The sequence below is a fragment of the Anopheles merus genome, chromosome 2R, assembly GCF_017562075.2.
Source record: "Anopheles merus strain MAF chromosome 2R, AmerM5.1, whole genome shotgun sequence".
Taxonomy (NCBI): domain Eukaryota; kingdom Metazoa; phylum Arthropoda; class Insecta; order Diptera; family Culicidae; genus Anopheles; species Anopheles merus.
Window position 1 is genome coordinate 41,931,903 of NC_054082.1, and position 12,826 is coordinate 41,944,728.

A 12,826-nucleotide genomic window follows, 5' to 3' on the forward strand; every position below is an offset into this window, starting at 1 on the left:
CACACGCACATGCTCACATACTAACAAAATAGCTAGCACTTTACCCAGCCATAAGTGCCTAACCGTATCGCTACTGGTACGAGCGCAGTTTCAAGTATCGATTTCCATCGAGCTCTTCACACGGACAAGACTTTGCAATCAAAATCCATTTGGATGGATTTTCTTTGCCGCGTTTTCCTATTCACTCTCCTGCAACTCTCTCGCATCAAACCCCAAACAATGTGCCCTATTTTTGACCTATCTCTTCTGGTCCTGCATCCCGGGTGCAAAGGAACGGGCACCGGGATGAGTATAGTCTGCCAGCATAAAAAATGGCTTGACTTTTTCGGGACCAGTCAAACGTAAGACGTTATGAGCCGGGTAACAACTGATGGCTTAATAGATTACCATAAAGCGCGTTTAATGGTTATGGAAGGTTCGACGGAGGGCTTTCCCGATCGTAAGCGGAACCGTTAATCGAGTCGAAGGTGAAGTTGATTCGATGGAAAATCAATAATTTTTGGGACAGTCTTTGCCGGGGGCCACACATCGTACAGTGCGGCCTGATGCAAATGCCCGAATGATGTGAGGCGAGTATTTGAGGTAATATAGGTCGTCTGAGATTTGCCGTTTTTAGAATTTTGAAGAATAGAACGATGCACATAATTATACATCAGCGATTTAAATATGTATACGATATAAATTATTGAACGGAAAAAGCTGTCCCACGATTGCTGATTCATACCATCTTGAATATAGCTCAACACCTGTAATACTAAATGGCTGCGGCGGTGACGGCAGGATAGTAGCATTCTAAGGAAAAATAATGTATTCCAACATCTTCTTAAAACTTGGTCAAACCAACTTTTTCGTGTTTCGCAACAAGATTGCAATGCAAAGCCACCACCACGATGGCTCTTTCTTTCGAACTAAACGTTTGGGTTCTGTTCTTCCCTTGTTCGTTGTTTGGAACAGCGAAGCACGTTTTGTAGTAGCAGGACGCTGGAAAACTTTTGCACAGGAGAACAACACGAGCTGCCAAAAATAGCAGCCTCGAAAAACAAGCACACCGTGCTTTCTACCACTCACCCAACGCTGCCCGATTCAATTACGCTGGCCGAAGTTCATCTCTTTCGCCAGGCAAAACGGTGGTTGTTCACTAAGATAACAAAAAAAAAGACATAAACCCTCTCGCTCGATTGTAAGCGTGTGTGTCTGTGTCTCCCTGTGTATGTGTGTGTGTCATGCCAACGAAAAGTTGCCCAGTAACAACGACATACTGCTACAGCACGGGGAAACAATAAATGGAACCCGCGTGATTCGCTCGGCAGAAACTTTCGCCACGCTTGCAAGCGGTTCGAGCTAACCAGTCCGGGAAAGAAAAAAACTGGAACCTACTCGGCGTCGGAAGCTGATTGTACGATAAATCAGATCAACGCAAAGCCAGATTGTATGCGCGAATTTGATCACCGGTAGGCGGAGGCACACGCTCTACACCAAACACTAGAACCGTGTGCTTGCGTCGAGAAAATCGATACCCAATGGCCAAGATAATGGATGTGCTCCAGTTGGTATCGTCACCCCTTCCCGCATTGTATCAGACACAGTCGGGGGGGAGAGAAACAGTGCCAAAGACGGATAATCACCCGTTCCGCTTTCGTACCTAATAAAGCATTTCGCTCCGACACGGTAAAGTGCAAAATTGCTTCCTCCTGTCCACCATTATTCCGTTCTGAGTTTCCTCCCGTCCTGCCGCACGCTTTCCGTCTTCATTTATCTCTCTTTCGATAGAGGGTGCTATCTTTAGCAGCACCGAACAAGGCCGATCTACTACAGCGACTTTGGGCCAACACATTGTACGATGCGTTCTGCACTTCTCGTGTCAAAAGCAGACACGTGGAAGAACGTGTCTCCGGTTCAGCACGGAAAGGATACCCTTTTGCGTTATATTTCTTTTCCATTTTTTTGTTTCCTGCTGTACCATCGATCTCCACCATTCCGCAATGGCATTTGATGAATTCTACCGGGCTGGACATCGGTCTATCGGAGGAACGCGGCAAGTGTTTGGGGATGTCGATCAACCATCGATGTCAAGGGCTTTAAATAACTGTGCTATTAATAAATCGGAGAAGCTGGGGAACTGCGCCATATTTCGTGTAATTGTCCATTTTCACGCTTCTTTTGTTCTTCATAATGCACAGCAAAAATGTCGATATCCCAGTCCCAGTCGATATTTACAATCGTGAGTGCAAATAGATTATTCGAATAACCACATTGTGCAGTAAAATGAACTGCAAGCACATTTGACAGTCGTTATGGTTGCTTCGCCAAAATGTGCATCTTATACAACATATCTACAATTAATTATTGACATACCGGTACATGTCACTTAGAGCTGTTCGCTAAACGCCTTGAGAAGTTTTCTTCTTTTTCATTCAAGTCATGAAAAAGTTTTATTTCGATCTCGTTAAACAATAGTAACATGCATTTCTCTATAATACATGCGTTCCAGAATCATATAATAAAAGAGCTATGTCTCTCTTACTCCGCATTGTGATTAGACATGAACACTGTCGACCAACGGTTTGCTGTACAAACGAGGCAAACAAATAACTATGAGGATTTAAAATGCATGTCTCATCCCACACATCGCACCGAAACCTAGCTATTATTTCGTGCAACCCACGCCAGCTTGCTGCTGTTGCGAAAGCTCTCTTGCCTTATCGCACGATTCTCACTCCCAACCAAACATTCCAGCGTGACGGTACGAAATTGCTGCTTTCATTAAAGGGACACAATTTATCCATTATTACACACCGACCCAGACCAATGCACGACAACGCCAGACATGTGGTCGCTACAGCATTTCACCCTTCATCGTACGTGATATTACGAAATGGGAATGGGAAAGTTTTGCAAAACCGGGCTCATATGAGCGTAAGCGTTATTACCTTGTGCCATTTGACATTATGCTCATAAAGGGAAGATTTGGTGACAGCTAGTCTTGTACGTTGACGCTATCATTTGCTCGTCCTGTGGTTGGTATCGACTTTTTTCGGGTCACCTCTAGGAAAGTCGTAGCGTAATGAACGTAAAAATTGCATCAAACCGATCTGCATTGCTACTTGAATGCTTACTATCGCATCTATGAAGAACAAGAACGAGATATAGGGAGTAATGCTGCGTTTTCCTGCCAATATCCAATTTCAATAATGCCTCGGTTGAGAACTTTTGCTAGTTGCATGCTGTGACTTTTGACGGTCATGAATAAAAATTTGAAATGAAGTTAAAAATTAGCTCCCAATGGAGCGAAGACACTGTCCAGCAACTGCTCACCGTTTGTCCATATACAAAGGAAAACTAAACTCTTCCCCATGTACCCGTAAGTATGCGTTTTATTTTCGTTGAAATAGTTACCCCTTTTTACATTCAGAATAGATCTCTAGAAAAAAAATCAATCAAAACCTTTTATGCACGATGTTTTCAAAGTGTTACTGCTCCAAGTTTAAATACAAGTTTAAATTTCTTACTATATTATCCTTAACATGCATGCCTTCTAGTTCCGATCAAACCCCACCATTATTTCTCTTTGTCTCTTTCTCTTTTCCTCTCTATATCATTATTTATCTCTCTCACTAAGCCACTTCGTCCCGTTGATATCATTTAGAATAAAGCTAACCCAGCGTGTAGCAGATATACAAACTCTTGAGTCACTGTTATCATGCTATCATGATGGCGCGTCACTTTGTCTTTTGATTCGGTGCCGATGCCACATTATCACCGATTTCGATGCTTACGGGCACAATCTTCACAATCACTCATTACCAGACACATTCCAGCCTCCAGGCACAACTACTATGTCGGGCATTCATAATCACACCGCCCTTTGCAAGGCCGATCTGACATGACCTTATCCTTCCAAAAGCTACTTCGTCATTCATGAAAGCTACTGCTGGATACCTCTGCAACATGGAACAAAGCCACATAAGCCTTGTTTTTCTGATCACAAAGTCATAACAACGCCTATTGACACGCCGTTATGTGTTTTATGAAACTTGGATCCCATTCCGGGAGACCGCTGATAGCCTAAGATACTCGTTGTTGCTCAAAGAAAGTGAAAACTAGCTCGAGGAAGTGCCGCAGCTCAACAACAGCAAGTAAAAACGTTACACAAGCCTAGAATAACCTTGAAATTACTCATTTGTGTTGACACTTTGTCACTTAAGCTAGCTAAGCTGTATCTATGAATCAGGATACGCCCCATTTGGTTGTTCTTGAAACGCCCGAGATAACGATTTCCCACTAACGTGCAAGAATTGGACACCTTTTTTATCGTCACGGCCAAAACTATGGATATAAAAAATGGAATTATTACATAGAAAAAACTATCTCGAAAAAAAGGGTAAAAGGAAACTAATGCCTAACCAATCATTTCCCCATCTTTAGCTCATCTCATCTTTCTCTTCAACGAGCTTCAATATTATTCCTTGAAGAGATAATTTATGGTCTTCATTGTATTCAATTATCAATATAACTCAGAATGACAAAGAAAAATATAGCGTTATATCTGAAGCAATTTTATTTTACGTTTTTAATAAACTTTATCCTAGCAATGCGAACAATAAGTGGTTCAACTATATGTTAGTCACATACCACATTTAGTAAAAGGGAGAGGTCTTGGAAAAGTTTATATAAAAAAAACAAAACGAAATTTAAAGATGATGGTAACTGCTTTCGAACAGAATGCAATCATCTATCCCCTTATTGGCAAACTTTAATTGGAATGAGGAAATTCTGCTTTAATACTTCTTTCTGGCATTATTATTTGAAGCATGTTTTCCTCTTCATTTGGAGCTTTTCCAATATTCCTCACGACACTCCCGCCCTGATGCGTGGCCAACTTGCAGCCTCATTAATACCTGCGTTCATTCGTTTCATTTGTATTCTTTTCGTTTCTATGTTTTCATTAGTGCACAAAAGGAACAATTTTTGATTCATGTTATCCACATTCCCAGAGCTGCTAGCTGTCCCACTTTTCAATTTCAAATTGTTCTGAACTGCGTTCGATTTTTGACACTTGAGCATAGCCTCCATAAGTTGATCACCACTTCAGATACGAATGTAATACGTCGATCAACAACGACTTCAAAATGATTGCATAAATAATGCTTGCATATCAGCAACACAAGGATTATTTTGTACAATTTCTACCTCGCGGTACAACACGCATGAGATCATCATCTTTTCCCCCGCCGTCTGAGAAGGATACCGACAACGAATGGCATCCACCTTTTTACTTACGCCTATCCCAACCACATAGTCCTGATTGATGGGCAAACCTTTGGCTCGAAAGCTCTTGCGGCACCGTGACTTCATCAATCTTGCATCTCATCAATTCACACCGTTTCTCATTGATTCTCTCTTCACACGCTCCATTTACAGGAAGCTCTGGCACAGCTTAGAGGTATGTCGTCCGGCATGGGTAGGATAAGTGAACCGATAGAAACGTTGCAGTCCAGAGCCCGCGAGTTGGAGAAGAAGGTCTGTGTTAACAAATTTTCTATACTTATCTCACTCAAACAAATAAACTAGCAAACAAACATGCAATCGAACACTCCAACACACAGATACATGCTCTCTTTTTCTCTATCCTTCCCTCATAAACCGTCGCACCACAAACATATCAACAAACAAACGAAAACCCGCATCCATCGCTAAACTCAGCCAAATGTAATTACTTAAGTTCCCTCTCTTACGAACTGTGTGTAAAATATTAACTTCACACCAATCAGACCTTTCATCGATACATCATAAAAACATAAAAACTACAATATCAGCTCTTAAAATGGAGTTGTTCTACATATTGAACCACCAGTAAAGAGCTTTTGTAAATTTAACTTCTACAGGACACATCATAGCCACACATTACAACACGTATTCCAACTACTAATATGAATTGTACTACTACTACTAAAACTTCATACTTTCGCATTTTCGTACGCTTACTCTTCATACTAATTCTACACCATCTCTTGTCGACCGTGTAGCTTTGTTTGATCATTATTTTAGAATAGTTATTTAAGTCTTTCGGTAGGCTGGATCGTTTATTTACTTGTTGTTTCGAGTGCTTTAGCTTTTGTATTCTTTCATCTTTAAAGTAGCTTAAAGTTTTTTTCCTTACTTATACAAATATAAAAATTGTATTTTTTCTTCTCTAGAGCTTTTAAGTTTGTTGTTTGCTTCGGGCAACTGATCCTTTCATCATCGTTTCATGTTTTTCTTGTCGTGTTGTATTGTATTGTTGCGTATGTCTTCGTTCGTTGGTTTGCTTTGAACGGTATGGATTTGTGTTTGTAGAATGTCATGTCATGTAGAGTGCGTACGGGATGAATGTGTTTCTGTCTAGTTCATTTTTTTACAATTTAAAATCCAAAACAAACCTCAACGCATCGTGGGCATACGGAATACTATATTGTCCAAAATAAGGTTCGTTTGTGAGCCTAGAAAAATTGTTTAGCTCATCAAGCTTTTACCTGGGATTGCATGAGTTTAGCAAAAACCAATTACTAAGCGTACTCGTTGATGAGTGGATCTTATTGTATGCGCATGGTAAGCACCTGGTCCGGTTTGTGGAATGGTAGGTGGTTGTTACAAAACGATACATGTCTAGACCATTGTATCGTTTCACGGTTAAAGCACCGTCAAATGTCAACGCCAACATTCAGCTCCGACCTTCAGCATCCTCGTGCAATGACGCTGGGTTTGTTCGCTAACTCCGAAACCCTGCCTGTGCTCAATACACTTCTACCTGATTAACAGCCAGACATGGAGTCAAGGACGATGAAAGCAGAAACTTATTTGCCCCAATGGGTGTGTGTTAGTGTTTGCGCCTGTGGTGGAAAGTAAAGTGGGAAGGGCAGAGGGACCGGCGGATGATAACTTTCTTACCTTAACCGTTACCGGAAACACCACGTGGCACAAAACTAGCGACAGGAAAGCCGTTGGCAAACAAACAGCACAACGTAATCATCATTACCATCGCCATCATCGCTGGCGTCATCGTCAACGTTCCGGAAACGAGCAGAAATGGTCGGCCCTCAGCGAACCGATGACACACTCGACCTCCGTCTCCTCTACCGCCAAATTGTGTAGGTTCGTTCACTTTTCATTACACAAAAATGACGAAGTAATTAGCAAGTTCTTGGCACACGGTTCCACCGTCGCGAAGGAGGTAGGATAGCGCGCGGAAAAGAACCACTCGCCGTGCTAATCGGAACATTTTGTTGGCAACGGCCAACCACGCCCGGTTTATCAGCAGCTTGTTATGCAATTAAAAGTGATAAATTACGGACAAACCTCAACAATTTTTTAAACACGTGGGTTTGTAGGCCACAATAGCAGGCTGCATGGGACAGGGGCGAGATGTTGCAGGAGCAGACCTTAGTTTACTCAGTGCCCCACCTGAGCCAGGCTTGAGAGGTTACAATTTTTCATCGTTCACCGCTCGCCAACTTTTGCTCGGTAGCGAACGTCATTTTCGGAGTTTCCGCTCCAGTTTCTAGCCGACGGAGCAGAAATGGAGCATTTGGAAAAACAGATGTGTAAGAGGAACATAGTAAAACATTACATTCACTTGTTTCTTAGAAGATGGCCGAAGCAAATGATAAATATAAGAGGGCCAATAAAGTGGGATGTATTTAAGGAAAACAGAGCAGCTGTTTTTTCTTCTTATAGTAATATCCATCATTTCAATATGTATTGAGTATTTTGATAAGTAGTTAAAAGACCTATCCAGCAAGCCTCAAATCCAGAAAATGAGTGGTTAGATGTAATTTTAGGTTCAATGACTGTCATTAAGAAAAAACACAATAAGAAGCAACACCATAAACAGCATAGTTTATATAGTATAATTAAACTGTTTACTTCATAATGCTGCTTCAAATCATTAAATATTTACATAACAATAAACTTCATTGGAAGTTAATTTAGTCGACGTTCTTAGGCTGATACCAAACTACCGTTATTATCCGACAGACTACAGAAGTATGCTCAAATGCTCACTGTAGCAATCATAGTGAAGATCATTCATTGTGAGATTATTCACATCCAAAGTTGTGTCTTATCTTACCCCTTTGAAGTTCTAGCTCAAATGTCCCTCTACCAACCATAAAGCAGAAAATATTTTACCTGCTTATTTTCTATTTCGCTAAGTGAACCATGACAATTTTTGGAAAAATCTTCTTTGCATCCCATCTGAAACCGGGGACAAATTTATGTTCCCACTCCTGCAGGCATTTGACCCCGTAAAGCTTTACACAATCCGTCCCAAATGCACCTTAACAGCTTGGAGCAGCGAACAGTATTTTACAAACCTCTCGCGAATCAACCGTCGTTCTTTGTGAGAAACCGATAAAACCATCAGACCCGTTGCTTCCCCAACCACCGGCAGAACGAACGATTGAACCTCGGCTTTGCGGGTGAAAGCAGTGCGCCAATTCGAAGCAACCATGCCTGGTAGAGAAACGTTCAAGCGAAGCAGCGACATTTGCCTCTTGACACCAGTCGCACACCGAGGAGTGAGATTTATGGCCGAAACGCAAGCGAGCTTACGTGGGCATGTCTGTTTTATTACCCCCAAAGTGGCTATTCAATTATGGAAGTCGCAGGAAAAGCCCAAACTGAGTACAGAAGAAAATACATTAATTTAACTCTGACGAGCCCTCCGCTGTCCTGGTTTCTTCACAGTGTGCGATGTGATATCGATACAAGGAAGTTTGTCTTCAGAGACCTGAAGGTTTCAGGTACATTTTTCTTTTTGGTTTCCATGATAAATGCTTTCTTGCTCAATAAGTTTCAATTATAGTGAGCAAAAGAATTGTCGTTTCAAATATTGTTGTAATAAATTGCCGAAGACAATGCGAAGCCATGCTTTGCTTGGATGCGTGAATCTTCACCACAATTAATTCGGAATGTATCGAATTATCAACCACCAGTTAACAACGATATCATTGAGTAACCATCGCAAGGGAATATAATTTTTAAATGACTTACAATCGATGTAGCATATCTGAAGTACTGACTACTCAAGCATACGAAAAATACAATTAATCATCAATTATATTATATCAGTTGGGCTTCCAAAGATGTAAACTAAACTTTTATACGAATTCGAACAGTATTACCATAACACAAGCTAAAACATAGCTAAAACTAGCTTGGTTGGTTATTAAAAGTTTTAAGGTGTTTTATGGCTTGGTATAAAGCGACACTGTATGTTGGATTATATGTTAATTGTCTTTTACAATATGTTGCTATCAAATTTACTATTTAATATTACTATTTACTATTAGTATTACTACTTACTATGGGACACATACTTATGTTCTCTTAACGTTATGGTCTAAAAGCATTTGATACCATAAAACTTTCTAACGTCATTGTTGAAGTAAGAGTATTGAAAATCATTGATTGGAAAATATTCTATTAATTCATAATGTTAGGTGCCAACCTTGTTGAAAATGTTTCATGATGCATGCAAATAAATTAATTAAAATTGAACGCGGAAATAAACGTGTTTTATATAGTATTAGAAATTCCTATAAGATAATTTTCACCTAATTGCTTCTAGTGAATGATTTAAATGATGATTATTCCCATGTTTGAATAATAGACAGTAACACCGTTTTTAAGGGATATTTTCATTGTATACACTGCATTTACTTACAAATATAATACATCCTATACGATGTAATTTTTACGGATAGTTACTCATAAATTTCAAACTAAATAACGTTAAAAATAAATCTCGGTAGACTGTCTTTATTCTAGGAATGATCATCTCTTTAAGTCAATCAAATACGTTATGAACGCTAAAACCGCAATAAATTCGGCCCTGATACTTTACACATTACAAAATTTAAGACATCCTAAATGAAACAAATATTGAATCAATAGTTCATGCAGGATAGTTAAATTCTATGTTTGTTTATATTTTTGCGTCGATACTTAAAGGAACTTGCAGTCGCTAAGTTAATTAAATAATTAATTAAATTGTTTGAGGTATTTGTCGACAGATTAAAAAACAAAAGGTTCAAAACTGAGGACACACTTCTAGGAATTTCTACTGTTGTAGCTTGGGCATTAACAAGCTTTATCAATACTTCCGACTTGAAGCATTTCTTAAACTCGTTTTAATTTTCATCTTTCGTGTTTATTTTTGTAATGTTGTTTGTCTATAATTCTTTCCTCTTTACTTCTTTCATTCCTTGCTTTAAAGAAACTTGGCTGTTTCTTTCGTAGACGTAGCGCTATACATGTGCGGAATAAACCGTTCGCTTTTAACTTGCCGTTAAACGTTCGTCTTTGTTCGTGCTTCCCGTCCCAACTAAACATTATGTACGTCGAATGTGATGCTTATTCTTACACAATCCTACTGTATGTGAAATCCTCTGATCTGATTATGTTTGTGCATTTACGTGGTATAATTAGGTAATTGTTTCTTCTACTGTGCTACCAGCTATTAGTTAATCGTGTAGTTACGGTTATCTTCTCCCGTATTTGTGTGCTGCTCTGTTTTAAGCTTCTCTTTCCATTACGCAAGTGCGCCTTTCTACTCACTATTTGTACAAGCCCAAACAGCAAACCAAAAAAAGTCAAATAATATTTACACCTCTAAACTGTTGTGCTCTTTTGCGCTCTAAATTCGATTTTGCGAAAAAATTATCTCCACCCTGCCTGCAAACCCTGTTTTCAGTGCAAGCGCGACTACAAACAGAACACACTCTTCTTTTTCGCCAACCTACTTAAACCTGTCAAACTCCACAGTAGAAATACAACGTACCAAATGCAAAATAAATAAAAAACACATACAAAAAAGTAACAGCAACAGTAACAATGTATGCACAGCTACACCCCAAAAACAAACAGACACTCACACTCATACATCCCTACTCTACTTTTCCCTTCTACTTTCCACTCCAATCGTTGCCTCGTCATGAGCCAACGGTACCAACAACAACAACAACAAAGAATCAACCATAATTGTGTTCTATTTCTTTGCGTTACGCTTTCCCTTCGTATCCTCGTTGGTGGATCATGTGCTGCTGCTCTACCCAAAACGATTGGCTCTATGTTGCCAAAAAAAAAAAATCACAAACAAATTCAACTTCAAAAACTTCTACATCCGTCGCGGCACTGCAATGTTCCGATCAACATCACAGGCTGCGCTCGAAACAGTTCGGTGCGAGGAGCTACAGCTCGAACTATCAGCCGCGTTAAAATCACGACCAGGCCGTACGATCGGCTCTGGCGGCCCTGGTGGATCAAGCGGTACAATGCTGGGTGGCCTGAGCGATAGCATGACCGGAGTGCGGGGCACCATCGGCAATAGCTGCACCGCCGTCACCAATCCATCGTCAGCCAATGCAACGCTCAACAGCATCGGTAGCAGTGCGTACGGGCACACGGCGAGCTCGGTCACGACCAACACTAGCGCTCTCGAGCGATCGCTAGCGGCCTCGTATGGTGGTGGCACGTCTGTGGGCAGTGGATCCGGAAGCCGTGGCATCGACGGCATTGGCAGTAGTATCGGCCACAGCACAAGCATCGGCATGAGCAGTAGCAGTGGCATCGGAACCGGCAGCACGGGCAACACTGGCGGCAGTACCGTCACCTGGGCGCCCACACCGACCGGCCACCAGCAGGGGACCGAGATTGATAGAATAATGGCAAAGATCGAACAGGCACGTTTATCCATTGCTAATGTATGTGTGTTAAACTAGAGAACAAAACTCAAAACTGTATTCACGTATTCGGTTTCCGTTTTCTACTTTCTGTTTTTCTTTTGCTCATCATTGCTGCTCTCCGTTTCTCTTTTTCGGTTTTAATTGTTTACTATTGGATTTATTCCTGTTTTGTTGTGTTTCGTTTTGTTTTCATTTTGAGCTTCAACTACCTAGGTTTACGTCTTTTTTGGTTTTAATGTACACGAATTGTCCCACTCCAAGCGATTCTGTGTTTGAATGTCCAGATTGACGACGCTTTTTTTCTGGCGATTATTTTTTTCGTTTTGATTCCATTTGTTCTTTTACAATTTTTAAACCAACAACTCCGGACACCGAACCACCTCCATAGCTTTTTATCGTTTCATTGAATCGGTGCTTCCAGTTGTTCAGATTGTTTTGTATTGTTTTCTGTGTTATGTATGGTTTTGTTTGCTTTTTTCTTATTTTTACTTTATTGCCCATGGTTGGCCGTGTTTACACGAGCAAAGAGAATCACTTTGCATTACATCGAATGGCAATGATTTTTCTCTCACACTTTTTTCTCCTTCATAGGGAATATAACCAATTTTAGAATAGAATAAAACTTTTAGAAAGTGGATAAATAGAACAGTACATTATATAATTGTTTGTTATCTTTCCTTGCTGTGATACTTTATTCAAAATAGTTTATAGAGGATAGATTTTTAGTTTAGTTTAAGTGGTGGGCTGTTTTTATTCTCATTTTGCCATTTAATTCGTTAAGATAAATGGTTTTAAGAATAATATTAAAATTGGACAAAAATAGTACAGGAGCATGAGTTGGTTCATATGGAACTTATTGCCGTCCTTTGTGTAATAAAATTATATTTTCATATATGTTATAAATCGATACAATATTTCATGATATATTTCTACTGTTATCAGTACGTTGTTTGTAAATAGATTATCAATAGAATAGTTTTGAAAATCTTAGCAAAGTTTAAAATATCCCGATTGTTAAAAAAAAACATACCACCAGTAATGGAAGGTAGTTTCTCTCTCTTGTATTGATTTATATGCTTTGTTCTGCTTGTCTTGTTAAGTGT

At 40.0% G+C, this 12,826-nt stretch overlaps 1 protein-coding gene across 13 annotated transcripts in view; it reads left to right on the top strand.

Moving 5' to 3' along the window:
* LOC121589531 (RIMS-binding protein 2-like) overlaps nt 1-12,826 on the top strand; it is a 91,120-nt gene that overhangs the window by 34,346 nt on the left and 43,948 nt on the right. For 10 of the 13 annotated variants that reach the window (XM_041908523.1, XM_041908515.1, XM_041908514.1 and 7 more), the window contains 2 exons: nt 5,422-5,520; nt 11,199-11,741. The exons of 1 other annotated variant lie outside the window; for it this stretch is intronic. In XM_041908523.1, coding sequence (XP_041764457.1) covers nt 5,422-5,520; nt 11,199-11,741 — 642 coding nt within the window. The remainder of the gene's footprint in view (nt 1-5,421; nt 5,521-11,198; nt 11,742-12,826) is intronic. 2 more of the 13 variants (XM_041908521.1, XM_041908526.1) reach the window with 2 other exon arrangements.